This window comes from Leptodactylus fuscus, chromosome 7 (assembly GCF_031893055.1).
Source record: "Leptodactylus fuscus isolate aLepFus1 chromosome 7, aLepFus1.hap2, whole genome shotgun sequence".
NCBI lineage: Eukaryota > Metazoa > Chordata > Amphibia > Anura > Leptodactylidae > Leptodactylus > Leptodactylus fuscus.
In genome coordinates, this window is record NC_134271.1 from 146707562 (window position 1) to 146735300 (window position 27739).

Genomic DNA, 27739 nt, shown 5'->3' on the forward strand with positions numbered 1-27739 from the left:
AATTTGCCTGCCAGTATTGTTTTGGGGCTTCCCTGGCTGAGGAAGCATAATCCCGTAATTGATTGGCCCAATAATGTTATTTTGTCCGGGGGCAAAGAATGTGTTAAAGAGTGTGGTGGTGCCATGATTGCCACGATAACTGATTGTTCTTTACCTGCTGAAATATCAGATTTTCATGATGTCTTTAGTGAATCTGAGTCTAAGACCTTACTGCCTCACCAGGAGTATGATTGTTCCATAGAATTTATTCCTGGGGTGTCTATGCCCAAGAGTCACCTCCTTAACTTGTCTATACCTGAACGTGAGGCATTAAAGGAATATATAGCCAAAAGTCTTGAAGCCGGTCATATTAGATCAAAATCTCCTGTGGCGGTAAGGAAAAAGGACGAAGGTCTACGTCCATGTTTAGACTTTAGATGTAGCGCACGGCCAGCACTGCCACATCTCGGCATAGAAATGCATTGACCAGTGTTGATTTTCCAAATGCCATACAGAGTACAGCATTCAGCCAATCAACGATGGTTGTGCCGGAGGAGGGGGAGTCTAAGATCGGTCCACAGCAGTCTCCATTCTGGTCTGATCTTAGACTCCCCCTCCTCACAGACGATCCTCCGGCAGAACCAGCATTGATTGGCCGAATGCCATACTTCTGTATGGCATTCGGCCAATCAACGCTGGTCAATGCATTCCTATGGGAAAAAGTCAGCTCGCGCATATCGCAAGCTTACAGGGATCCCGACCAGGTACAGCCCCAAAGAGCTGGGTGAGGACTTCTACTCTACCCTGTCCTTCAGTTCTGGTTGCCTGACACGGTCTTGGTATTAGTGATGTTGTTTGGGTTCGTTTGTTTTGCCCCAGTGCTGTGTAACCCTTTCCTCACCTTTCCACTGTCCCTCCTCACTCTCTTGTTGCGTGTTGTGTTGTGCTGCGTGTCTGTTGTCCAGCACATCCCATCCTGTTTGTCTGCAGCTGCACCTTGGTTTCATTAGGGGTGACAACCTTTAGTATCCCCAGTCCCTAGCTCTCTTTTAGCGCTCTCCCTTCCTACCGGCTAGGTCTTCATGTTTACAGAGCCAGGAGTTGTCGGGGTGTTAGGATTGTGCAAAAGCTGCGGCCATGAGATGGGCGTCGCTGCCTGTTCCTCTGCACAGTCCATGGTAGCAGGGGTTAACCCGCCTTGCAACTGCTGGGTGTGGTCGAGTCTTTGATGGACTGGTGTGTCGACCAATGGACGCTCGGATTGGGCAGCTGGGCTATTTGGTGGTGACCACCCCTTGCCTATATAAGTATATATGTGGACACCCGGCGCTCTATGATCGCATTCCAAAACCTGAATTGATGTGTGTGTGTGTGTGTGTGTGCTTGGGTTCCTGCCAGAAATATTATTAGTTTGCCCTAGCTAGTAAATTAACCCTGAGCTAGCAATGCCATTGTTAGTCAGGCAGCACGCTGCCTTGTATGTGTGGTAAAACTCTGTAGGGTCAGCTAGCAGTACTTCTCAGACAGGGTGACTGGGAGTGGGCTTGGCAGAAGTTGCCTGGGTGGTTGGGTGGAACTGCACACAGGGTTTACTTGGTCTCTGGCTAGTCCTGGAGTTCAGGCTAGCCAGTTTGTTTATTTGTGCGGCTGCTCTGACTGCACAGGCCTCTGTGAATGTTAACAGAGCGCACCTGGTCCTTTAATTTAGCTGGCAGTGACAGGAACTGTTAGTCGGTGTCCACACCAGGTTTTTAGCAGCCATAGCCCAGAGGGCTCCCCAGGGTTTTCATTTAAGTTTTTTTTTAATAAATCCTGCTGACCATAACACGGGGCCAGGACTAGCTTGGGATCCGCTGACCAGCACCCGCAAGCAGGGCCTAGCCAGCCGCCGTAGCATCAGGGAAAGTTTCCTACCCTGTTCCCTTAGCGGTGCATACTGCAATCTGTCTTCTGTGTCTGGGCATAGACACGAACATGACAGTCTGCTTCCAACACGTGATAAGCGGAGGGGAATAACAAAATATCCAAACACATGGATCTATATTTGTTACGATCCATGATGATATTTCCCCCCTTTTTCTGAAGCCTTAATGATGATGGAGTCATCATTCTCTAGATCCCTCAATGCTAGCAACTGTTTCCTGCTGAGATTGTTCCTAACATAATGTGGACGAAATGTAAATATCGATATGTCCTGAATGACTAGCTGTTCAAAGTTATCAATGTATAGTGCATCAAACAAGGGGGGATATTTCACACTCTTAGGTCTTAAATTTGTGTTTGCTATAGATCATCCCTGTCCCTCCACCCATAGGGATTTTAGGATTGCAACCACGGGTAGGTCTTCTTCATTGATACCCAATGCCATGCATTTTGAAACTGGTAATGCTTACGGTTCGTAATCATAGATGTAAACTGTTCTATATTCAATTGAAAAGTCTTCTCACTTTTTTCAAAATCAGTCTCAGATGCTAAGATTTTAACCTTTTGAATATATTCTTTTAGTAAGACTATATATTTAGCTAATGCTGATTCCTCCTCCTCTAGCAATCAGCCCATAAGTTTAATCGAACTAGAGGTAACCTCCTCCTCCCATTTGGCCAGGAATGCAGGTGATCTTAATCTCTCTGATTCCCAACACAACACTAAGTTGTGGGACCAGTGCTGCACCCACATCAATGCATTTCAGAAATGAGGTTAGGGCAGCGGGCTGACAAACTTGCCTACTTAAATGGAGGAAGGGCAGTCCCAATCAGCCAGCCCAGCTGCCTAAGCCAGGCGCTCATGGGCTGACTCCACTGTCAGTCAAGAGACCGACAACGCCCACCGGCTGCAAAGGGATTAACCCTTGCCTAACAGGGCTGCCAGCAACAGGGAAAGGGTGACAGCTGGTAAGACGCCAAAACAGAGGTACGAGCTGCAACCCCACCCCTCTGCCGCACTGTCCTAACAGGAGGTCTCTCCATGAGTAGTGGCTGCAGCTTGATTGTTCCTTTTGCGGGCCGGGTCTTTACTGGCCAGCAATCCCTGAGGAGATAGGCTTGGTCCTCTCTTTCTACCATCTGCTGGTGGACGCCTGGAATCAGCGGGTTGGGTAGCCGTAATCTCTGGGATAGCCGCCTCTTGGGATGGAGGCAAAATCTCTGGGGAAGAACGGGAGTATTCTCCCTGTGATCAGGGCCGGCTCCAGGTTTTTATGGGCCCTTGGGCGACAGAGCCTCAGTGGGCCCCCTTGTAAAGGAGGCAAGGGAGTCGAGACACTGTGCGTCGCAGATTAAGCGAGTGACGTCATGCAGGAGTGTGGCGTCACCAACGCCATACCTCCCAATTTTTAAAGAGTAGAAAGAGGTGCAAAATGTGCGGTGTGCTCTGCGCGCCGTGGCAAATTTGGCTCCACCCACTTTTGTTGATTCCACCCATTCTCATTCATTTATCATGTGCTCCCACACAGTACAATCCTCCTAGTCACCCGTAAATTATATGCCCCCCCTCCATCTCTCCCCCAGTTTCATATACACCCTTCCTCTGCCCCCAGTTTCATGTCCCCCCCTCCATCTCTGTCCCCAGTTTCATCACGTTCTCCCCCTTCATCTGCCCACAGTTTCATGTCCCCCGTCTCTGCCCCAGTGTCATGCTGTTCCACCCCCCCATCTGCCCCAGTGTCATGCCGTTCCCCCCCTCCCCTCCATTTGCCCCCAGTTTCATTGGGCCCCCTTCATCTCTGTCCCCAGTTTCATGCCGTTCTCTCCCCCCCATCTGCCCCAGTGTCATGCCGTTCCCCCCCTCCCCTCCATTTGCCCCCAGTTTCATTGGGCCCCCTTCATCTCTGTCCCCAGTTTCATGCCGTTCTCTCCCCACCCCCTTCATCTTCCCCAGTGTCATGCCATTCCCTCCCCTTCATTTGCCCCCAGTTTCATGGGCCCCCTTCATTATGTTCCACCTTTATATTTAATACAAAACAAACACTTACACTCACCTTCCATCACTCACCTTCCATCGTTCCCCCGACGCTCCTCTCTCCGCTCTCTCACTCCAGTCACATACGCGATTAAAGCAGGAGCTGTGAGTTCAGCTCCTGCTAGCTCCGGCCCGGCTTGCGTGTGTAGGCGCGATGTGATGACGTCATCGCGCCTACACACGCAAGCCGGGCCAGAGCTAGCAGGAGCTGAACTCACAGCTACTGCTTTAATCGCCTACATATTCAGCTCATCGGCGGACGCACGCCGATGAGCTGAAATCGTGACAGGCAAGTGCTGGGGCGGGCAAGTGCCGGGGGGCCTCCAGAGGCTCTGTGGGCCCCGGCACTTGCCCGACTATGCCGTGCGCTGACGCCGGCCCTGCCTGTGATGTTGATTGATCCACTGGAGAATTCGAGAAGAACTCAGAGAGTTTGCTGGGCACCCCTGAGGAAAAGGATTTCTTTTTAGACATGTCAGTGTTAGGATGGGGTTCCGCAGGTTTTCCTTCCGGCGCACTGCACCACCTGCGGGTCAATCCAACTCTCGCCCTCGGCGTCGGACAGTGAGGCGTGTGGAGTCTAAGTCCAGCTTTCTGCCCACTGAGCATGCTCAGACCTTTTGGAGGCGCTCAGAGGCTAAGTCCCACTTTGCCCATACTGAGCATGTGCGGTGAAGTTATGCCACCACCCCGTGGGCGGGGATTTGCCTTTTTATGGTGTGAGTTTGCGCCCGCCGGGTGCTCACACTTTGACTATATGCCTGTAATGCAGGAGTTTCAGGGCTAGGTTCCGGTGTAGGTAGGTTGCCAGTATAGGGCTTTAGGTTAGGTTCCTTGGCTCCAACCAGGGCACTGCCCATAGGGACTATTAGCCTGCTGAATGGTTCACTAAGTCAGAACCCTCCCAGAGGTCTGTGAGTACGCGGTCACCCGTGCACTGACACGGCAGCTCCAAGCTTGGTGGAGCAGGTTTATGTTGCTGACCAGGGGTGAAGTTAGCCCTTGGCAACCTTTACTGCAGCATCTATACCCAGGTGCAGCTACCCAGTGAAGTCAACTGGTGAAAGCCTCATTGCAGCCTGTTCACATTAGAGTAGCACAAACACCTTTACCCAGAGAAGTTAACTGGGGAAAGTGTATTGCTTTCTGTTCACACTACAACCTCACAAACAGACTGCTGCTTTGTTCAGGCAGACGGCCGCCCTCCTGGGGCTTGTGGACCTCGACTGCAGTCACTACTGTAGTCAATAGGCTCTGTCACAATTATAATTTTATATATATATATATATATATATATATATATATATATATATATATATACAGAACCATAACACTCAGTAATATCAAAGTCCTATGAGGAAAAAAACAATGAATGGGGTGCCCTGAGGAGAAGGGGGAGGACAGTCCCAGGCAAATGTTGGTGCAGAATAGTAAGGTAAACGCATGAGTGGTCATCAAGTCAGCTGTGAGCTGCAGCGGGCGAGTATGTTGCCTGGCTATTTAGTCATAGTATAGAAATAGAGATGAGTGGCCGAAGCAATGTAGAGAGGTTCGTTGGCAGCTTTGAAGATTTAATCAAAAGAGGTAGGGACTCAGCCCTCACAGATAGTCCCACTCAGCAAAGACCAGGTTCAAAGAGACTGTCCTAGCAGAGGGGGAAGGTGAGGAGCCTGCGCTGTGAACAAGCACTCCAGACACTTGCAGGCCGGGCAGTAGCAGCTCCAGGGGATGGAGGGAGCTGGGGTGCTGCTTGTTCACAGCACAAGCTGAAAGTCATCTCTGAACACTTGCAGGCGGGGCCGCCGCAGCCCCGGCCTGCCAGTGTCCAGAGATAACTCTCAGTCTGCGCTGTGAAGAAGCAGACACAGGGGATCCCTGGGCGGCCACAGAACGGCTGTCTCCTGCACTCGTGATCCGCCCAGCCCCGCCCACATGCCAGAACCCACCCACAGACACAACCACCCCGCCCACAGGCACACCCCGGTTCCACCCACAAAAAGTGGGTGGTAGATCTTTTGTCAGGTCAGTTTCTAAAGTAGCTCACATGCAGAAAAAGTGTGAGCACCCCTGCTCTATGGTATATGTGTGTATCAGGATTACTCTTTGTACTCTTTCTGCTCTTCTCACTGTGACCCCCACTTATGTATTGTTTTCTATGTTATTAATTGATTTTAAAACAAATTCTTTTTCTGCTCAAGTAGCTAATATAGTATATTCTTGTACAGTTTATATGTTTGTGGACATTATTCATTATTTTTACTAGCCTTGATACTAGATAGGTATATCAATGTGTTTTGAAGTATCTGTTGGCCATTAACTCTGGTGTTGAGTATTTGTAGGTTTATATATAATAGGATTAGATACACAGCTCAGCAGACTGTATCACACATGATAGGATTAGATACCTAGCTCAGTATACTGTATCACACATGATAGGATTAGGTACACAGCTCAGTATGCAGTATCACACATGATAGGATTAGATACCTAGCTCAGTATACAGTATCACACAGGATAGGATTAGATACAGGTTATCCATAGACATAACAATGGTGCGGAGGAGCATAAAATAGAATAAAACCCATGTATAACTTGTCCCCCACGTCTCCTCCTGTACACATCTCTCATACTCACTATATTTCCTCTATCCTGCAGGCTGGACTGGACAGAGCGGCCATCAAGTCACTGAAGTGAGGACCAGACAGAGTGTTACGAGACAGGTCAAGTATCTTCAGGGACTGGTTATTCCTTATTACAGATGCCAACTTTGTGCAGGCAGTGTCTGATAGACCATTTCTACCCAAACTGGAAGAATAAGAGGATGAGATGTGAGAGATGAATCAGCAGCCTGTATCACACATGATAGGATTAGATACACAGCTCAGTATACAGTATTCCACAAGATAGGATTAGATACGTAGCTCAGTATACAGTATCACACAGGATAGGATTAGATACACAGCTCAGTATACAGTATCACACAGGATACGATTAGATACACAGCTCAGTATACAGTATCACACATGATAGGATTAGATATACAGCATCCAGGAGGGCTCCTGCTTTAACTTGTGTTTGTCTTTGTGCCTCTGGGTGTGTTTGTATGTTGTGTATATACTGTATATTCTATGTTACATGTAATTGTTTGCAGATCTCCCCCTTTTAATTTCCCAGTTGGTTTCCTACTATTTATCCCCCATATTTGGTTTTTATGTCTCTGGGTAAGAAGTGGGGTCTTCCTGGGTATCCTACCTTACAGTCCCTTTTCATTCAGACGCTGACGGATAGTACGGGGTGACACTGTTGTACCCTCGGACTGCAGGGCAGCTTGAACTTGTTTGGATGTTAGTAAAGGTTCTTTATTAGAGATGAGCGAACACTAAAATGTTCGAGGTTCGAAATTCGATTCGAACAGCCGCTCACTGTTCGTGTTTTCGAACGGGTTTCGAACCCCATTATAGTCTATGGGGAACATATACTCGTTAAGGGGGAAACCCAAATCCGTGTCTGGAGGGTCACCAAGTCCACTATGACACCCCAGGAAATGATGCCAACACCTCTGGAATGACACTGGGACAGCAGGGGAAGCATGTCTGGGGGCATCTAACATACCAAAGACCCTCTATTACCCCAACATCACAGCCTAACAACTACACACTTTACACACTCAATACCACCTCTCTGACAGTAGGAAAACACCTTGAAACATGTGTATTTGGAACTTGGAGTGAGGAGAGCTTGTCATCAGCAGTGAATTTGGCCCTTGTAGTAAGTTGAGGTTGGCACCAACATTTGTTTTGAAAATCAGGGTGGATTGAGCCTCTAACCAGCAGAGTTTGGGCAAATTCATGGTGGAGGGAGCCTCTAAAAACCCCAGTTTGGACCAATTCATGGTGGAGGGAGCCTCTAACCAGCCCAGTTTGGGCAAATTCATGGTGGAGGGAGCCTCTAAAAACCCCAGTTTGGACCAATTAATGGTGGAGGGAGCCTCTAAACAGCCCAGTTTGGGCAAATTCATGGTGGAGGGAGCCTCTAACAAGCCCAGTTTGGGCAAATTCATGGTGGAGGGAGCCTCTAAAAACCCCAGTTTGGACCAATTCATGGTGGAGGGAGCCTCTAACAAGCCCAGTTTGGGCAAATTCATGGTGGAGGGAGCCTCTAAAAACCCCAGTTTGGACCAATTCATGGTGGAGGGAGCCTCTAACCAGCAGAGTTGTGGGAAATCAGGGTGGAGGGAGCCTCTAACCAGCAGAGTTGTGGGAAATCAGGGTGGAGGGAGCCTCTAACCAGCAGAGTTGGGGGAAATCAGGGTGGAGGGAGCCTAGAATTAGCAGAATTGTGCAACGCTTATGGTGGATGAGTATGAGGATGCGGAGGAATTGGAGAGGTTGAGCACAGACATGGAGTTTCATGTTGGGGTGCTTTACACAGGTGGGCACAAAAATGAAGGCTCTATCCAGTGGTGGTTCATTTTTATCAAAGTGAGCCGGTCGGCACTCTCAGCTGACAGACAGGTGCGCTTGTCAGTGATGATGCCACCGGCTGCACTGAACACCCTCTCAGATAGGACGCTGGCGGCAGGACAGGACAGCACCTCCAAGGCATATAGGGCAAGTTCAAGCCACAGGTCCAACTTCGACACCCAATACGTGTAGGGCGCAGAGGGGTCGGAGAGGACAGGGCTGTGGTCGGAAAGGTATTCCCGCAACATGCGCCTATACTTCTCACGCCTGGTGACACTAGGACCCTCCGTGGCGGCACTTTGGCGAGGGGGTGCCATCAAGGTGTCCCAGACCTTAGACAGTGTGCCCCTCGTTTAGGTGGACTGGTGAGAACTTGGTCGCCTACTGGAGGAACTGCCCTCCCTGCCGCCAACGTCACATGCTGGAAACATCTCCATCATATTCTGCACCAATTGCTTGTGGCAAGCATTGATGCGATTGGCCCTCCCCTCTACCGGAATAAAAGAGGAGATGTTGTTTTTATACCGGGGGTCAAGGATAGCAAAGATCCAGTACTGGTTGTCCTCCATGATTTTGACAATACGCTTGTCGGTTGTAAAGCACCCCAACATGAACTCAGCCATGTCTGCCACAGTGTTAGTTGGCATGACTCCTCTGGCCCCACCGGAAAGTTCAATCTCCATTTCCTCCTCATCGTCCATGTCTACCCATCCGCGCTGCAACAATGGGACGATTCGAAGTTGCCCGGAAGCCTCCTGTATCACCATCACATCATCGGACAACTCTTCCTCCTCCTCCTCCTCCTCCATTAAACGCGATGAAGTGGACAGATGTGTGGACCTACTCTCCAGCTGTGACGGATCGGATGCTATCCCTAACTCCTCTGTGTGATCTGAGTTATCCCTGATGTCAATCAGGGATTCTCTCAGAACACACAAGAGCGGGATTGTAAGGCTCACCATCGCATCCTCAGAGCTCACCCTCCTTGTGGACTCCTCAAAGACCCGTAGGATGTCACAAAGGTCTCTCATCCATGGCCACTCATGGATGAGAAACTGAGGCAGCTGACTTTGTGGCACCCTAGGGTTTTGTAGCTGGTATTCCATCAAAGGTCTCTGCTGCTCAACCACTCTATTCAACATCTGAAACGTTGAGTTCCAGCGTGTGGGGACGTCGCACAAAAGCCGGTGTTGTGGCACATGCAGGCGTTGCTGGAGAGATTTTAAACTAGCAGCGGCTACTGTCGACTTGCGAAAGTGGGCGCACATGCGCCGCACTTTCAACAGTAGCTCTGGAACATTGGGGTAGCTCTTTAGGAAACGTTGCACCACTAGGTTGAAGACGTGGGCCAGGCATGGAACATGTTGCAGTCCGGCAAGCTCCAGAGCTGCTACCAGGTTCCGGCCGTTATCACAAACGACCATGCCTGGGCCCAGGTGCAGCGGCTCAAACCATATTGCCGTCTCTTTGACAAAGAGGGGCAAAAAATGCTACCTTTAAACACACGAATTCTAACTAGCATAAAATATAACTTTTATTTTGATCAGCTAAAAATAATATAGCCAGGGCTAATAAAACAAACAAATAACAAACACACCAGCAGACGTGATTAGGACAACTCCCAATACACTCTTTCAGTATGTGTCCCCACAGACTGCTGGCGCAATTATATTGATTTAAATGAGCATCCAGGGAATAGTAAACTAACTCTCTGGCACATGCTAGTAAACACCACTTTATAGGTTCAAGAATAAGAGGTTGTTACTCTAGCTGCTGCCGTAGCTGTATAGGATAATCATCCCCCCATTACCCTGCTCTGATATCTTGCATAGAGCCCTGGAGCCTATTGACACTCATGCACACTTACACACATGCCACCCTATGTAAGCTAGGTGCGGCTTTTTTACAGATTAAGTGTGCATACCAGATGCTGGTCTTAGTAATTTACTGACATTTATGCTCTTTCACTATGTCCCTGCCTGTTCAAAATAAACTACAGGTATCCAGGTTTAAGATGCGCATAATAGAATCTCTCACATTTATGCTCTTTCACTATGTCCCTGCCTGTTCAAGATAAACTACAGGTATCCAGGTTTAAGATGCGCATAATAGAATCTCTCAACGCGTTTCAAAGTTAAACTTATCATCAGGAGAGGATGTAACAATCAAAAAAAATAATAAAGATGTAGTTGCGGTTAAAACCGCATTTCCCGGTCCCTGATGGTGGGAGCCGGTACAGAGTGTCTGACGCTGACTGCTGCAGCGCTGGGGTTTAAATAGAGCCCAGACTGCTTCTAAGGATACGCCCCCTCGACATCATTCGGGTCTCCGCCAATCAGATTGCAGAGTCTCCGTGCGGAGGATAGCTCCTCCTTCTGTGGGCGTGTGTTTGCCTCCGAAGCGTCCAAAATAAACAGCGCTGTTACTGTCTATGGAAGAGGAACCCGAAGGTAGGTATGTATCATATCTGACAGATATTGGGAATGAATCGCTCCACACCAAAACTCTTTATTGCCATTAATACGCAAACACACAACTCCCTGCATTTATTGGCAGGTGAAAAAGATCGTGTAGCATATAGATAGGTCTGAAAAGTGGGCAATACCCTGCGTTTATTGACGGGTAAAAATACCCGCCTAGCATACATATTCATTTAGCGGAAGTTCAAAAGGAACCATGATAGGGGGACATTTCTAAGGATCAGTCCCATCATCACTTCAGTACACTATCGATGCAAATAAAAAATAAAAAAATGTTTAATCTAATCATTTACAAGATTACTGCTACGGTAAAAGGACTTAATATGGAGTTAACCCTATCCCTACCATAGTGTACTAAGAGGAGCTATAGTGAAAGGACTTAATATGGAGTTAACCCTATCCTTACCATAGTGTACTAAGAGGGACTAGTGCCTCAAGACATGCCTTTCCCTCATTGTTCCTATTTCCTGGGTTTTCCTGGGTATCTGTCAGATATGATACATACCTACCTTCGGGTTCCTCTTCCATAGACAGTAACAGCGCTGTTTATTTTGGACGCTTCGGAGGCAAACACACGCCCACAGAAGGAGGAGCTATCCTCCGCACGGAGACTCTGCAATCTGATTGGCGGAGACCCGAATGATGTCGAGGGGGCGTATCCTTAGAAGCAGTCTGGGCTCTATTTAAACCCCAGCGCTGCAGCAGTCAGCGTCAGACACTCTGTACCGGCTCCCACCATCAGGGACCGGGAAATGCGGTTTTAACCGCAACTACATCTTTATTATTTTTTTTGATTGTTACATCCTCTCTTGATGATAAGTTTAACTTTGAAACGCGTTGAGAGATTCTATTATGCGCATCTTAAACCTGGATACCTGTAGTTTATCTTGAACAGGCAGGGACATAGTTAAAGTGCATAAATGTGAGAGATTCTATTATGCGCATCTTAAACCTGGATACCTGTAGTTTATTTTGAACAGGCAGGGACATAGTGAAAGAGCATAAATGTCAGTAAATTACTAAGACCAGCATCTGGTATGCACACTTAATCTGTAAAAAAGCCGCACCTAGCTTACATAGGGTGGCGTGTGTAAGTGTGCATGAGTGTCAATAGGCTCCAGGGCTCTATGCAAGATATCAGAGCAGGGTAATGGGGGGATGATTATCCTATACAGCTACGGCAGCAGCTAGAGTAACAACCTCTTATTCTTGAACCTATAAAGTGGTGTTTACTAGCATGTGCCAGAGAGTTAGTTTACTATTCCCTGGATGCTCATTTAAATCAATATAATTGCGCCAGCAGTCTGTGGGGACACATACTGAAAGAGTGTATTGGAAGTTGTCCTAATCACGTTTGCTGGTGTGTTTGTTATTTGTTTGTTTTATTAGCCCTGGCTATATTATTTTTAGCTGATCAAAATAAAAGTTATATTTTATGCTAGTTAGAATTCATATTGCCGTCTCATCGAGGAGGGCATCCCTCACCTCGGAGGCAGTGTGCTGTCTGTCCCCCAAGCTGATCAGCTTCAGCACGGCCTGCTGACGTCTACCAACGCCAGTGCTGCAACGTTTCCAACTCGTAGCTGGGGTCAATCTAACAGCGGAGGAGGAGGCGGTGGCGGAGGAGGAGGCGGTGGAGGAGGAGGAGGAGGGGGGTGTTCTTCTCGTGTCCCTGCCAGGAATGTTAGTGGTGGACAGGTTGCTCTTCTCAGAGCCCCTAATCAATTTCGAGAGGCAAATTGTGCAAACAACACTATATTTGTCCTCGGCGCATTCCTTGAAAAAAACTCCACACCTTCGAGAAACGTGCCCTCGAGGTGGGAGTTTTTCGGGGCTGGGTACGAACTGGAACATCTTGGGAGATTCCGGGTGTGGCCTGGCTTCGCCTAAGCTGCTGACCTCTGCCTCTGCCTCTAGCTACCCTTTTTGGTGCTGCACCTGCCTCAACATCCACACTACTTTCCCCGCTTGACATCCCCCCTGTCCAGGTCGGGTCAGTGTCCTCATCATCCACCATTTCCTCTTCCAACTCCTGTCTCATCTCCTCCTCCCGCACAATGCGCAGGTCAACTGGATGCCCTGACGGCAACTGCGTCACATCGTCGTCGATGAGGGTGGGTTGCTGGTCATCCACCACCAAATCGAACGGAGATGGAGGAGACTCTAGTGTTTGAGCATCTGGACACAGATGCTCCTCTGTTAGGTTCGTGGAATCGCGACGTGGAGGGGCAGGTTGAGGGACAATGAAAGGAGCGGAGAACAGCTCTGGGGAGCAGGGACAGTTGGGGTTATTGTTCTGTGAAGCTTGGGAATTTTGGGAGGAAGGAGGACAAGACTGTTGGGTAATAGGAGGAGAGGAGGCAGAGTCTGACTGGCTGCTGGACAATGTGCTGTAAGCGTTATCCGACAGCTATTGCAAGACCTGTTCCTGGTTCTCGGGCCTACTAAGGTTTGTACCCTGCAGTTTAGTTAATGTGGCAAGCAACCCTGGCACTGTGGAGTGGCGCAATGCTTGCTACCCCACAGGAGTAGGCACGGGACGCCCTGTGGCTTCACTGCTACCTTGCTCCCCAGAACCATTCCCCCGACCTCGCCCACGGCCTCGTCCACGTCCCTTTCCGGGAGCCTTGCGCATTTTGAATTCCCAGTCAAACTGGCACTATATGGCAGTAGCAAGAAATGAGGGTATTTGTAAACCCAATATATTATTGGAATTCCCAGTCAGACAAAGGCACTATATAGCAGTAGCAAGAAATGAGGGTATTTGTAAACCCAATATATTCTTGGAATTCCCAGTCAGACAATGGCACTATATGGCAGTAGCAAGAAATGAGGGTATTTGTAAACCCAATATATTCTTTGAATTCCCAGTCAGACAATGGCACTATATGGCAGTAGCAAGAAATGAGGGTATTTGTAACCCCAATATATTCTTTGAATCCCCAGTCAGACAATGGCACTATATGGCAGTAGCAAGAAATGAGGGTATTTGTAAACCCAATATATTACTGGAATTCCCAGTCAGACAATGGCACTATATGGCAGTAGCAAGACATGAGGGTATTTGTAACCCCAATATATTCTTTGAATTCCCAGTCAGACAAAGGCACTATATAGCAGTAGCAAGAAATGAGGGTATTTGTAAACCCAATATATTCTTTGAATTCCCAGTCAGAAACTGGCACTATATGGCAGTAGCAAGAAATGAGGGTATTTGTAAACCCAATATATTATTGGAATTCCCAGTCAGACAAAGGCACTATATAGCAGTAGCAAGAAATGAGGGTATTTGTAACCCCAATACATTCTTTGAATTCCCAGTCAGACAAAGGCACTATATAGCAGTAGCAAGAAATGAGGGTATTTGTAAACCCAATATATTCTTTGAATTCCCAGTCAGACAATGGCACTATATGGCAGTAGCAAGAAATGAGGGTATTTGTAAACCCAATATATTCCTGGAATTCCCAGTCAGACAATGGCACTATATGGCAGTAGCAAGAAATGAGGGTATTTGTAAACCCAATATATTCTTGGAATTCCCAGTCAGACAATGGCACTATATGGCAGTAGCAAGAAATGAGGGTATTTGTAAATCCAATATATTCTTGGAAGTCCCAGTCAGACAATGGCACTATATGGCAGTAGCAAGAAATGAGGGTATTTGTAACCCCAATATATTCTTTGAATTCCCAGTCAGACAATGGCACTATATGGCAGTAGCAAGAAATGAGGGTATTTGTAAACCCAATATATTCCTGGAATTCCCAGTCAGACAATGGCACTATATGGCAGTAGCAAGAAATGAGGGTATTTGTAAACCCAATATATTCCTGGAATTCCCAGTCAGACAATGGCACTATATGGCAGTAGCAAGAAATGAGGGTATTTGTAAACCCAATATATTCCTGGAATTCCCAGTCAGACACTGGCACTATATGGCAGTAGCAAGACATGAGGGTATTTGTAACCCCAATATATTCTTTGAATTCCCAGTCAGAAAAAGGCACTATATAGCAGTAGCAAGAAATGAGGGTATTTGTAAACCCAATATATTATTGGAATTCCCAGTCAGACAAAGGCACTATATAGCAGTAGCAAGAAATGAGGGTATTTGTAACCCCAATATATTCCTGGAATTCCCAGTCAGACAATGGCACTATATGGCAGTAGCAAGAAATGAGGGTATTTGTAAACCCAATATATTCTTTGAATTCCCAGTCAGAAACTGGCACTATATGGCAGTAGCAAGAAATGAGGGTATTTGTAAACCCAATATATTATTGGAATTCCCAGTCAGACAAAGGCACTATATAGCAGTAGCAAGAAATGAGGGTATTTGTAACCCCAATACATTCTTTGAATTCCCAGTCAGACAAAGGCACTATATAGCAGTAGCAAGAAATGAGGGTATTTGTAAACCCAATATATTCTTTGAATTCCCAGTCAGACAATGGCACTATTTGGCAGTAGCAAGAAATGAGGGTATTTGTAAACCCAATATATTATTGGAATTCCCAGTCAGACAATGGCACTATATGGCAGTAGCAAGAAATGAGGGTATTTGTAAACCCAATATATTCCTGGAATTCCCAGTCAGACAATGGCACTATATGGCAGTAGCAAGAAATGAGGGTATTTGTAAACCCAATATATTCTTGGAATTCCCAGTCAGACAATGGCACTATATGGCAGTAGCAAGAAATGAGGGTATTTGTAAACCCAATATATTCTTGGAATTCCCAGTCAGACAATGGCACTATATGGCAGTAGCAAGAAATGAGGGTATTTGTAAATCCAATATATTCTTGGAATTCCCAGTCAGACAATGGCACTATATGGCAGTAGCAAGAAATGAGGGTATTTGTAACCCCAATATATTCTTTGAATTCCCAGTCAGACAATGGCACTATATGGCAGTAGCAAGAAATGAGGGTATTTGTAAACCCAATATATTCCTGGAATTCCCAGTCAGACAATGGCACTATATGGCAGTAGCAAGAAATGAGGGTATTTGTAAACCCAATATATTCCTGGAATTCCCAGTCAGACAATGGCACTATATGGCAGTAGCAAGACATGAGGGTATTTGTAACCCCAATATATTCTTTGAATTCCCAGTCAGACAAAGGCACTATATAGCAGTAGCAAGAAATGAGGGTATTTGTAAACCCAATATATTATTGGAATTCCCAGTCAGACAAAGGCACTATATAGCAGTAGCAAGAAATGAGGGTATTTGTAACCCCAATATATTCCTGGAATTCCCAGTCAGACAATGGCACTATATGGCAGTAGCAAGAAATGAGGGTATTTGTAAACCCAATATATTATTGGAATTCCCAGTTAGACAAAGGCACTATATAGCAGTAGCAAGAAATGAGGGTATTTGTAACCCCAATATATTCTTTGAATTCCCAGTCAGACAAAGGCACTATATAGCAGTAGCAAGAAATGAGGGTATTTGTAAACCCAATATATTCTTTGAATTCCCAGTCAGAAACTGGCACTATATGGCAGTAGCAAGAAATGAGGGTATTTGTAAACCCAATATATTATTGGAATTCCCAGTCAGACAAAGGCACTATATAGCAGTAGCAAGAAATGAGGGTATTTGTAACCCCAATACATTCTTTGAATTCCCAGTCAGACAAAGGCACTATATAGCAGTAGCAAGAAATGAGGGTATTTGTAAACCCAATATATTCTTTGAATTCCCAGTCAGAAACTGGCACTATATGGCAGTAGCAAGAAATGAGGGTATTTGTAAACCCAATATATTATTGGAATTCCCAGTCAGACAAAGGCACTATATAGCAGTAGCAAGAAATGAGGGTATTTGTAACCCCAATACATTCTTTGAATTCCCAGTCAGAAACTGGCACTATATGGCAGTAGCAAGAAATGAGGGTATTTGTAAATCCAATATATTCTTGGAATTCCCAGTCAGAAACTGGCACTATATGGCAGTAGCAAGAAATGAGGGTATTTGTAAACCCAATATATTCTTTGAATTCCCAGTCAGAAACTGGCACTATATGGCAGTAGCAAGAAATGAGGGTATTTGTAAACCCAATATATTCCTGGAATTCCCAGTCAGACAATGGCACTATATGGCAGTAGCAAGAAATGAGGGTATTTGTAAACCCAATATATTCTTGGAATTCCCAGTCAGACAATGGCACTATATGGCAGTAGCAAGAAATGAGGGTATTTGTAAATCCAATATATTCTTGGAATTCCCAGTCAGACAATGGCACTATATGGCAGTAGCAAGAAATGAGGGTATTTGTAACCCCAATATATTCTTTGAATTCCCAGTCAGACAATGGCACTATATGGCAGTAGCAAGAAATGAGGGTATTTGTAAACCCAATATATTCCTGGAATTCCCAGTCAGACAATGGCACTATATGGCAGTAGCAAGAAATGAGGGTATTTGTAAACCCAATATATTCCTGGAATTCCCAGTCAGACAATGGCACTATATGGCAGTAGCAAGACATGAGGGTATTTGTAAACCCAATATATTCTTTGAATTCCCAGTCAGACAAAGGCACTATATAGCAGTAGCAAGAAATGAGGGTATTTGTAAACCCAATATATTATTGGAATTCCCAGTCAGACAAAGGCACTATATGGCAGTAGCAAGAAATGAGGGTATTTGTAACCCCAATATATTCCTGGAATTCCCAGTCAGACAATGGCACTATATAGCAGTAGCAAGAAATGAGGGTATTTGTAACCCCAATATATTCCTGGAATTCCCAGTCAGACAATGGCACTATATGGCAGTAGCAAGAAATGAGGGTATTTGTAAACCCAATATATTCCTGGAATTCCCAGTCAGACAAAGGCACTATATAGCAGTAGCAAGAAATGAGGGTATTTGTAAACCCAATATATTCTTTGAATTCCCAGTCAGACAAAGGCACTATATAGCAGTAGCAAGAAATGAGGGTATTTGTAAACCCAATATATTCTTTGAATTCCCAGTCAGAAACTGGCACTATATGGCAGTAGCAAGAAATGAGGGTATTTGTAAACCCAATATATTCCTGGAATTCCCAGTCAGACAATGGCACTATATGGCAGTAGCAAGAAATGAGGGTATTTGTAAACCCAATATATTCTTTGAATTCCCAGTCAGACAAGGGCACTATATGGCAGTAGCAAGAAATGAGGGTATTTGTAAACCCAATATATTATTGGAATTCCCAGTCAGACAAAGGCACTATATAGCAGTAGCAAGAAATGAGGGTATTTGTAAACCCAATATATTCTTTGAATTCCCAGTCAGAAACTGGCACTATATGGCAGTAGCAAGAAATGAGGGTATTTGTAAACCCAATATATTATTGGAATTCCCAGTCAGACAATGGCACTATATGGCAGTAGCAAGAAATGAGGGTATTTGTAAACCCAATATATTCCTGGAATTCCCAGTCAGACAATGGCACTATATGGCAGTAGCAAGAAATGAGGGTATTTGTAAACCCAATATATTCTTTGAATTCCCAGTCAGACAATGGCACTATATGGCAGTAGCAAAAATAGTGGGTGTATATAGCCCCAATTCTATTGCTAGGGGACTTGCAGGGTATTTCTGGGGTGAAGGTGGGGGGGCACACACCGTTGGAACGGGGATTTGGGGTGTATATATAGGGTATACGGGAATACACTGTCAGTGTATTCCATTCAGGATGCTGGGAAAGCTGGGTTGCGGCGATTGAGCCCGTCAGTGCCACGTTACACTGACAAGCTTCTCCCTGGAATTGAAGTTATATGTAACCCCAATATATTCTTTGAATTCCCAGTCAGACAATGGCACTATATGGCAGTAGCAAAAATAGTGGGTGTATATAGCCCCAATTCTATTGCTAGGGGACTTGCAGGGTATTTCTGAGGTGAAGGTGGGGGGGGGCACACCGTTGTAACGGGGATTTGGGGTGTATATATGGGGTATACGGGAATACACTGTCAGTGTATTCCATTCAGGATCCTGGGAAAGCTGGGTTGCGGCGATTGAGCCCGTCAGTGCCACGTTACACTGACAAGATTCTCCCTGGAATTTAGCTCTTACAAGAGCTGTTGTGGTTGTCTTCTCCTTCCTATCCTAGCCTGTCCCTGCCTACCCAGAATCTAAGCCCTAGCTAACTGGACGGAAACCTCCGTCCCCGGTGAATTGCAAGCTCAGAATGACGCGAACCTGGGCGGCGCTGTTCTTTTAAATTAGAGGTCACATGTTTTCGGCAGCCAATGGGTTTTGCCTACTTTTTTCAACGTCACCGGTGTCGTAGTTCCTGTCCCACCTACCCTGCGCTGTTATTGGAGCAAAAAAGGCGCTAGGGAAGGTGGGAGGGGAATCGAGTAATGGCGCACTTTACCACGCGGTGTTCGATTCGATTCAAACATGCCGAACAGCCTAATATCCGATCGAACATGAGTTCGATAGAACACTGTTCGCTCATCTCTATTCTTTATCCACCATCCGTACAATCTTGCGTTGAAATCTCTCGTCAATTTTTCTTTTCCGTCCACATCTAGGGAGGTTAGCCACAGGGCCATGGGCTTTACACTTCTTGATGACACTGCGCATGGTAGACACAGGAACATTCAGGTCTTTGGAGATGGACTTGTAGCCTTGAGATTGCTCATGCTTCCTCACAATTTTGCTTCTCAAGTCCTCAGACAGTTCTTTGGTCTTCTTTCTTTTCTCCATGCTCAATGTAGTACACACAAGGATACACGACAGAGGTTGAGTCAACTTTAATCCATTTCAACTGGCTTCAAGTGAGATTTAGTTATTGCCACCACCTGTTAGGTGCCTCAGGTAAGTAACAGGTGTTGTTAATTACACAAATTAGAGAAGCATCACATGATTTTTCAAACAGTGCCAATACTTTTGTCCACCCCCTTTTACCTCGCCAAACAAGACTATTTCACCGCCCTCATCTCTTCTCTCTCCAGCAACCCTAAAAGGCTTTTTGAAACCTTTCACTCCTTACTGACACCCAAGGTGCAGACGCCATTCACAGACCTTAGGGCTGATGACCTGGCCATGTATTTCCATGATAAAATTGATAAGATCCGTCAGGAAATTACTGCCCAAGCCCCAGGTGGCATTGACTCCCACACCTACGATAGTACTGATCCCCTCACCAGCCGCACTTTAGACTGTCCATTCTCATCTTTTGAACCTGTCACAGAAGAGGAAGTCTCCCAGCTACTTTCTTCATCTCGCCCCACAACCTGCAGTAGTGACCCCTTCCCCTCACACCTTCTCCAATCTCTGTCCCCTGCTGTCACTACTTACCTTACTAAAATATTTAACCTCTCTCTCTCTTCTGGAATCTTCCCATCCTCCTTCAAGCATGCTGTTATAATCCCGCTACTGAAAAAACCCTCCCTGGACCCATCCTGTGCTGCTAACTATCGACCCGTCTCTAACCTCCCCTTCATCTCTAAACTTTTGGAACGCCTGGTTTATTCTCGGTTAATCCGTTATCTCTCTGCTAACTCTCTGCTTGACCCCTTACAATCTGGTTTCCGCGCTCTGCACTCTACTGAAACAGCTCTCACATAAGTCTCTAATGATCTACTAAAGGCTAAATCCAATGGTGACTTCTCTCTTCTTATTCTTCTGGACCTCTCTGCAGCTTTTGACACTGTTGACCATCAACTTCTCCTCACTATGCTCCGCTCAGTCGGCCTCAATGACACTGCGCTCTCCTGGTTCTCCTCTTATCTCTCAGACCGCACTTTTAGTGTATCATTTGCGGGCTCTGTTTCCTCCCCTCTTTCCCTTGCTGTTGGGGTTCCTCAGGGCTCGGTCCTCGGCCCCCTGCTCTTTTCTCTCTACACAGCCCCCATTGGACAAACCATTGCCAGATTTGGCTTCAGGTACCATCTTTATGCTGATGACACCCAATTATACACATCTTCCCGTGACATCACCCCTGCACTCATACAGAACACCAGTGACTGTCTTTCTGCTGTCTCTAATATCATGTCCTCGCTCTATCTGAAACTAAATCTCTCTAAGACTGAACTACTACTGTTTCCACCATCTAACAGATCTGTCCCTGATATATCCATTGCAGTCTCAGGCCTTACTATAACTCCTAGGCAGCATGCCCACTGCCTTGGGGTCATATTTGACGCAGACCTTTCCTTCACCCCTCATATTGAATCACTCGCACGTTCATGTCACCTCCACCTCAAAAACATCTCCAGAATACACCCTTTCCTTACCAGAGATACACTAAAGACACTTATTGTCTCTCTGATTCATTCTCGCCTTGACTACTGTAATTCCTTACTAATCGGTCTTCCCCTCACTAAACTCTCCCCTCTACAATCTATTCTGAATGCAGCGGCCAGGCTCATCTATCAGGCTAGACACTACAGCGATGCCTCCAGTCTGTGCCAGTCACTACATTGGCTGCCTATTCATTATAGAATAAAATATAAAGTTATTACTCTCATCCACAAGGCTCTCCATAATGCCGCACCTCCATACATTTCTTCCCTCATCTCTGTTTACCGCCCAACCCGTGCTCTCCGCTCACTCAATGACCTAACACTTACATCCTCTATTATCAGAACCTCCCATGCTCGTATACAAGACTTCTCCCGAGCTGCACCACTTCTCTGGAATGCTCTACCCCGGACAATCACATTAACTCCCAATTTCTACAGTTTCAAACGCAAACTAAAGATGCATCTTTTCAGACAAGCCTATCACAATTCCTAATGCACAAAATTGTCTGAACACTGTATAAGCAATGCCGCCCCTGCTACCTCTTGTGTCACCCCTTCTACCTCATAGATTGTAAGCTCTTTTGAGCAGGGCCCTCAGTCCCATTGTGTGAAATGACGTTCTTTGTTATGTATGTCTGTATCTGAACCCTATAAATTGTACAGCGCTGCGGAATATGTTGGCGCTATATAAATAAAATGTATTATTATTTATTATTATTTATGTTTGCTGTGGAATTATATCCAATTTAGCTTTTTGACAATTCTTTTTGTGGGTTTCAATTGAAGACAAATTAAATGAAGATAATAATACCAAAGAATTTGTGATTGCAATCATTTTCTGGAAGAAAATGAGTATTATCTGACAGAATTGCAGGGGTGCCAATACTTTTGGCCAACACTATATATAATATTATATATATATATATATATATATATGTATATATATATATATATATATATATATACACACACACAGTACAGACCAAAAGTTTGGACACACCTCATTCAAAGAGTTTTCTGTATTTTCATGACTATGACAATTGTAGATTCACACTGAAGGCATCAGAACTATGAATTACCACATGTGGAATTATATACTTAACAAAAAAGTGTGAAGCAACTGAAAATCTGTCTTATATTCTCGGTTCTTCAAAGTAGCCACCTTTTGCTTTGATTCCTGCTTTGCACACTCTTGGCATTCTCTTGATGAGCTTCAAGAGGTAGTCACTGGAAATGGTCTTTCAATAGTCTTGAAGGAGTTTCCAGAGATGCTTAGCACTTGTTGGCCCTTTTGCCTTCACGCTGTCGTCCAAATCACCCCAAACCATCTCGATTGGGTTTAGATCTGGTGACTGTGGAGGCCAGGTCATCTGGTGTAGCACCCCATCACTCTCCTTGGTCAAATAGTCCTTACACAGCCTGGAGGAGTGTTTGAGGTCACTGTCCTGTTGAAAAATAAATGATGGTCCAACTAAATGCAAACCGGATGGAATAGCATGCTGCTGTAAGATGCTGTGGTAGCCATGCTGGTTCAGTATGCCTTCAATTTTGAATAAATACCCAACAGTGTCACCAGCAAAGCACGCCAACACCATCACACCTCCTCCTCCAGGCTTCACGGTGGGAACCTTTTCTGCGTCACACAAAGACACAGTTGTTGAAACCAAAGATCTCAAATTTGGACTCATCAGACCAAAGCACAGAATTCCACTGGTCTAATATCCATTCCTTGTGTTCTTTAGCCCACACAAGTCTCTTCTGCTTGTTGCCTGTCCTTAGCAGTTGTTTTCTAGCAGCTATTTTACCATGAAGGCCGGCTGCTGTACAAAGTCTCCTATTACCAGTTCTTGTAGAGATGTGTCTGCTGCTAGAACTCTGTGTGGCATTGACCTGCTCTCTAATCTGAGCTGCTGATAACCTGCGAATTCTGAGGTTGGTGACTCGGATGAACTTATCCTCCGCAGCGGAGGTAACTCTTGGTCTTCCTTTCCTGGGGCGGTCCTCATGTGAGCCAGTTTCTTTGTAGCACTTGATGGTTTTTGCAACTGCACTTAAGGACACTTTCAAAGTTTTCTGAATTTTTCGGACTGACTTTCTTAAAGTAATGATGGCCACTCGTTTTTCTTTACTTAGCTGCTTTTTTCTTGCCATAATACAAACTCTAACAGTCTATTCAGTAGGACTATCAGCGGTGTATCCACCTGACTTCTGCACAAAACAACTGATGGTTCCAGGCAAGAAATCCCACTTATTAAACCTGACAGGGCACACCTGTGAAGTGAAAACCATTTCCGGCGACTACCTCCTGAAGCTCATTAAGAGAATGCCAAGAGTGTGCAAAGTAGGAATCAAAGCAAAAGCTGACTACTTTGAAGAACCAAGAATATAAGACATACTTTCAGTTGTTTCACACTTTTTTGGTAAGTATATAATTCCACATGTGTTACTTCATAGTTTTGATGCCTTCAGTGTGAATCTACAATTTTCATAGTCAGGAAAGTACAGAAAACTCTTTGAATGAGAAGGTGTGTCCAAACTTTTGGTCTGTACTGTGTATATAAATAAATATATATATATTTCATAGGAAAATAGAAGAGAAGATATGCTAGATGCCAGAGAACTTCTGGAATGCAGCCTTTGTGATAAGAAGCAACAGCTTAAACAAGGACATTCTAACATCTCTGCCTGTTCTGGTCTCTGCGCCACCCTCTGCTCGCATGCTGCGGCGCAGGAGGCGTGTGCAGTTTGATAACTTGCTTACAGTTTTTGCTTGCATTGTCTGAACACTGTCCTATTCCTTCACCTTGATAATTGATTTTCCACCACACCCATCTCCTTCACCTTCATTTCCCTCTGCTCCTCTTAGAGTTAGTTGTTTTTTTTTTGTTTTTTTTGTTTTTTTTAGCCCTGTAATTGACAGCCAGCCTTCCTATCAGGTCAGGACGGGTTCATCCTTACTATTTATGCTTGGCTCACATTCACACTGGTGCTTGCTATTGCTTTGTGCGTGCTGGCTTTTCTCTTGCTGTTTATTCTTGTATTCTGATTCTTGACCTCTGGCTTTCCCTATTGACTACTCTTTTGGATATTGATTTTGACATTACATCACTCGACTGTTACCGAAGCCTGCCTAGCTGACCTCCCTTTGTTGTTTATCTTGTCTGTATTTTTGTTTCACGTATATAGGAAGGGATCGTCTCCAAGTTGCCGCCTATTACATAGGATAGGACTAGGCAAGCAGGAAGGAACAGTGGGGGCTTCAGCTTAGGGCTCAGTGTCTCATGTGCCCCTTCCCAGGGTTTCCAGCAGCTACTGGGATATTGCTCCTATTGCAGTTCCCTTACAGATATATTATCCACATTCCTAAGCACCTTGTCTTAATTACCCACAACACAGAGTTACATACTTAGATATATATAAAAGATACACAAAATGGATGATAAATACAAAATGGAGGATTACCTCTAACACTAGACAAAAAACACACTGTAACACACTGTCATTCTGCCACTACCTGAAGACTTGTATAAAATTGTGTGTTTTTCAGGTGGGGTTTGGTCGGTTTTTTGATCCGATGGTCTGTGGTCTTCTGGTGGTTTCCTTGCCATTAGGCCATCTGTTTGGGCATTGAGTATCGGCCTTCAGAATTTACTTGGGGTTCTTTGGATCGAACCTCAGGTGTTGGTCGTTACCATTATTAGGAGGAGGGCTGGCTTCACTAGTTGCCAGTTTTCATTGTAACCAACTGGTATTCGTGGCTCTGGGAGGAGTACTGTTTTGTGGAATTACAACTGACTAGGCAGTGGTGTGAGTGTTGCCTTGTGTGTGAGTCTGGTTTGTCCCTCCACACTTCTACTCTACCCTGTTCTTCAGCTCTGTTTGCCTGGCACTATCTTGTTATTTGTGAGGTTTCTGTTCCAGTTTGTTTTGCCCCAGTGCTGTGTAACCCTTTCCTCACCTCTCCTCTGTCCCTCTCCTCTTTCCCTCTCCTCATTCTCTTGTTGTGTATTGTGTTGTGCTGCGTGTCTCTTGTTCAGCACATCCTATCCTGTTTGTTTTGTCTGCAGCTGCACCTTGGTTTCTGTAGGGGTGACCACCTTAGTATCCCCAGTCCCTAACTCTCTTGTAGCTCTTGCCCTATCTGTCGGCTAGGCCTTCATGTTAGAGAGCCAGGAGTTGTCGGGGCCAAGGCTAGCTTGGGAACAGCTGACCACCACACGCAGGCAGGGCCTAGCTATCCACTGTAGTGTCAGGGAAAGTCTCCTTCCCCTGTTCCCTTAGCGGTGCAGTCTGCAGTCCAGATTCTGGGTCTGGGCATAGACACGAACGTAACACATTCCCTCCTTGTTGCTGGGAGTCCAGCATAGCAGGGGTTAATTCCCTTGCAGCCTTTGGGCGTGGTCAGTCTGCTGACTGACAGTAGTGTTAGCCTATGAGCACCTGGGTTGGACTCCTGAACTTGATGATCAGGCCCACCTTCCCTCCATTTAAGGAGGCAGGTTTGGCAGCTCGGTGCTCTAGCCTCAATTTTAAATTGTGCATGTGTGTGCAAGACATAAGTTTTGGCAGCAAGCTGCCTTAGTCAGGTAGGGTTCCTGTACAGATGTATTTTGGGGAGCTATCTGCCATCTATTCAGTTTAGTAGGAATTGTATATTCCAAGGGGAACTCCTACCTTAGTTAGCCTGCTACCTGTGGTGCTGTAACAGTAGGTAATTGTGGTGGGTGCGGCCCAGAACGCTACTGGGATCACACGGTCTTAGTTTTCGTCTGGCAGTGGAGAAACTGTAAGACTATCTATTTGATCGAACGGTGTTCGCTCATCTCTAGTGGTAATCTATGATTGTTGTAAGTGAATGGACATTTCAATGCTTATGGTAACATGTGGTCACTAGGACTCATACGACAATCACCTTTGCCGTTACTATTCATTTTTCTTATACCATTGTAAATGATTACTGGTCTTGATGTTTTTATCTGGTTATATCATGTTGAACTGGATTCTCCTTAACTTATGTACCAACTTCTATGATTTCTGCCGAGGAAATATCTAGCGCCGTGACCATGCAAATTCCTGATATGGCAAATTTTGTATATTTCTGTAAATAATGTTTGTTTGCACAATCTTGATTATTCTCACTTTTGTGAATGCACAATGGATTGTATTTTTATTTTTTCTGTTCATCTTTTCATATAGAGTCTGATGAAGGTCAATTCTGAGCAAAAACGTTTACATAACGCTACTGTTCACAATAAATGGTGCTTTGATTGCATTCAGACGTGTGAGGTCCATACTTTATTGATAACAAGGGTTGGGACCCAAACCTCACACCAACGGGACACCAGCTGCAGCCCTACCTCAAAAGGGACAGAAGTGACAAAAGTAGAAAATAATAACCTAATATTAATAATTAGTAATATTGCATTAATGTTTCAGCATGATTTATATCCAGAGCAGTGTCTCAGATCCTCGTATTACAGGCAGCTCCTGACTCAGTGGGAACCCGTCCAGCACATTGCAGAGACTACACACGGTTAGTAGGACAACTTACTTGTTGGTTGCTCAAACATAAGTGTTTTCTCAACTCATAATGTAAAGATATAGCTCTATGATATGTTATCAGTGTTTTATCTGTGGGGGATTGGCCTCAAGGAACCTTCTCTGATATATAAGAATCTGAACACTGGAGCTGGATTACTGGGACCACAAATGATGCCAAGAATAAAGACCCCCAGACCCTGGTCATTAGAAGTAGTAATAAAAGGAGAATACAGAAATATACAAAGACCCTCACTCCTCACTGTTCACATACTACAGTACACAAGATAGTCAGGCTGTAGATCTTTATGCTGAGTTGATTTGATACAAGATCTTTATAAGAACCCTGCACCTGATTTCTAATGGACCCATCGCATATCCTCAGTAGTGCAGCCTCAGGATATGGCTTCAAGCAGTTATATATCAGCATAGAAGATAGAAAAATGTAATTTATGTGTAATTTACTCTAAAGCTCCTTCTACACATTTCTTCTTGCAGAGTCCTTTATGGTGATCCTATTAATATTATAAATGTGAAAGTTTGTGAGTTTGGATGTTTGTGGGTTTGTGTGTTTGTGTGTTCGGATGTTTGTTAGTCAATCACGCAAAACCCACTCGACCGATTTGGCTGAAAGTTTCCACAAACATAGTTAATACACCCGATTGCGCAATAGGCTACTTTTTGTCACAATAGCGCACATACGTTTGTGCCAGGACCCCCACAAAACCCAAACTCACACCACCATCTCTGCAATCTCACACACTTTGGACCATAGCAAGCCACAAAATTTCATATTGCCCTCTACAGCCTCGCCCCTAACCCCACACAATCACATATACATATACTTTACCACTTTGCCCCTCACCTTACCGATACGCCAGGAGGCTCTCTTTAACGCTCCGGAGCAGCCATGTTTGCCAACCCCCACCGCTCTGACAATCCGCGACACCGCCCACCCATGTCAATACCCCTAGGCGGTCTAATAGATGCAAAAAAAAAGTTTAAAAAAAGTAAAAAAAAATTAACAACAACAAAAAAAAAAGGATTAAAAATTCAAAT

General features: G+C 45.2%; 1 protein-coding gene across 3 annotated transcripts in view; it reads right to left on the reverse strand.

Annotated features, from left to right (window-relative positions):
* Positions 1-27739, reverse strand: part of LOC142214296 (NACHT, LRR and PYD domains-containing protein 12-like) — a 398233-nt gene that overhangs the window by 52612 nt on the left and 317882 nt on the right. The window contains exon 7 of one of the 3 annotated variants that reach the window (XM_075283205.1): positions 6571-6741. The exons of the other annotated variants lie outside the window; for them this stretch is intronic. Within the exon in view, the coding sequence (XP_075139306.1) occupies positions 6571-6741 (171 nt within the window). The remainder of the gene's footprint in view (positions 1-6570; positions 6742-27739) is intronic. 3 annotated transcript variants of the gene reach the window in all.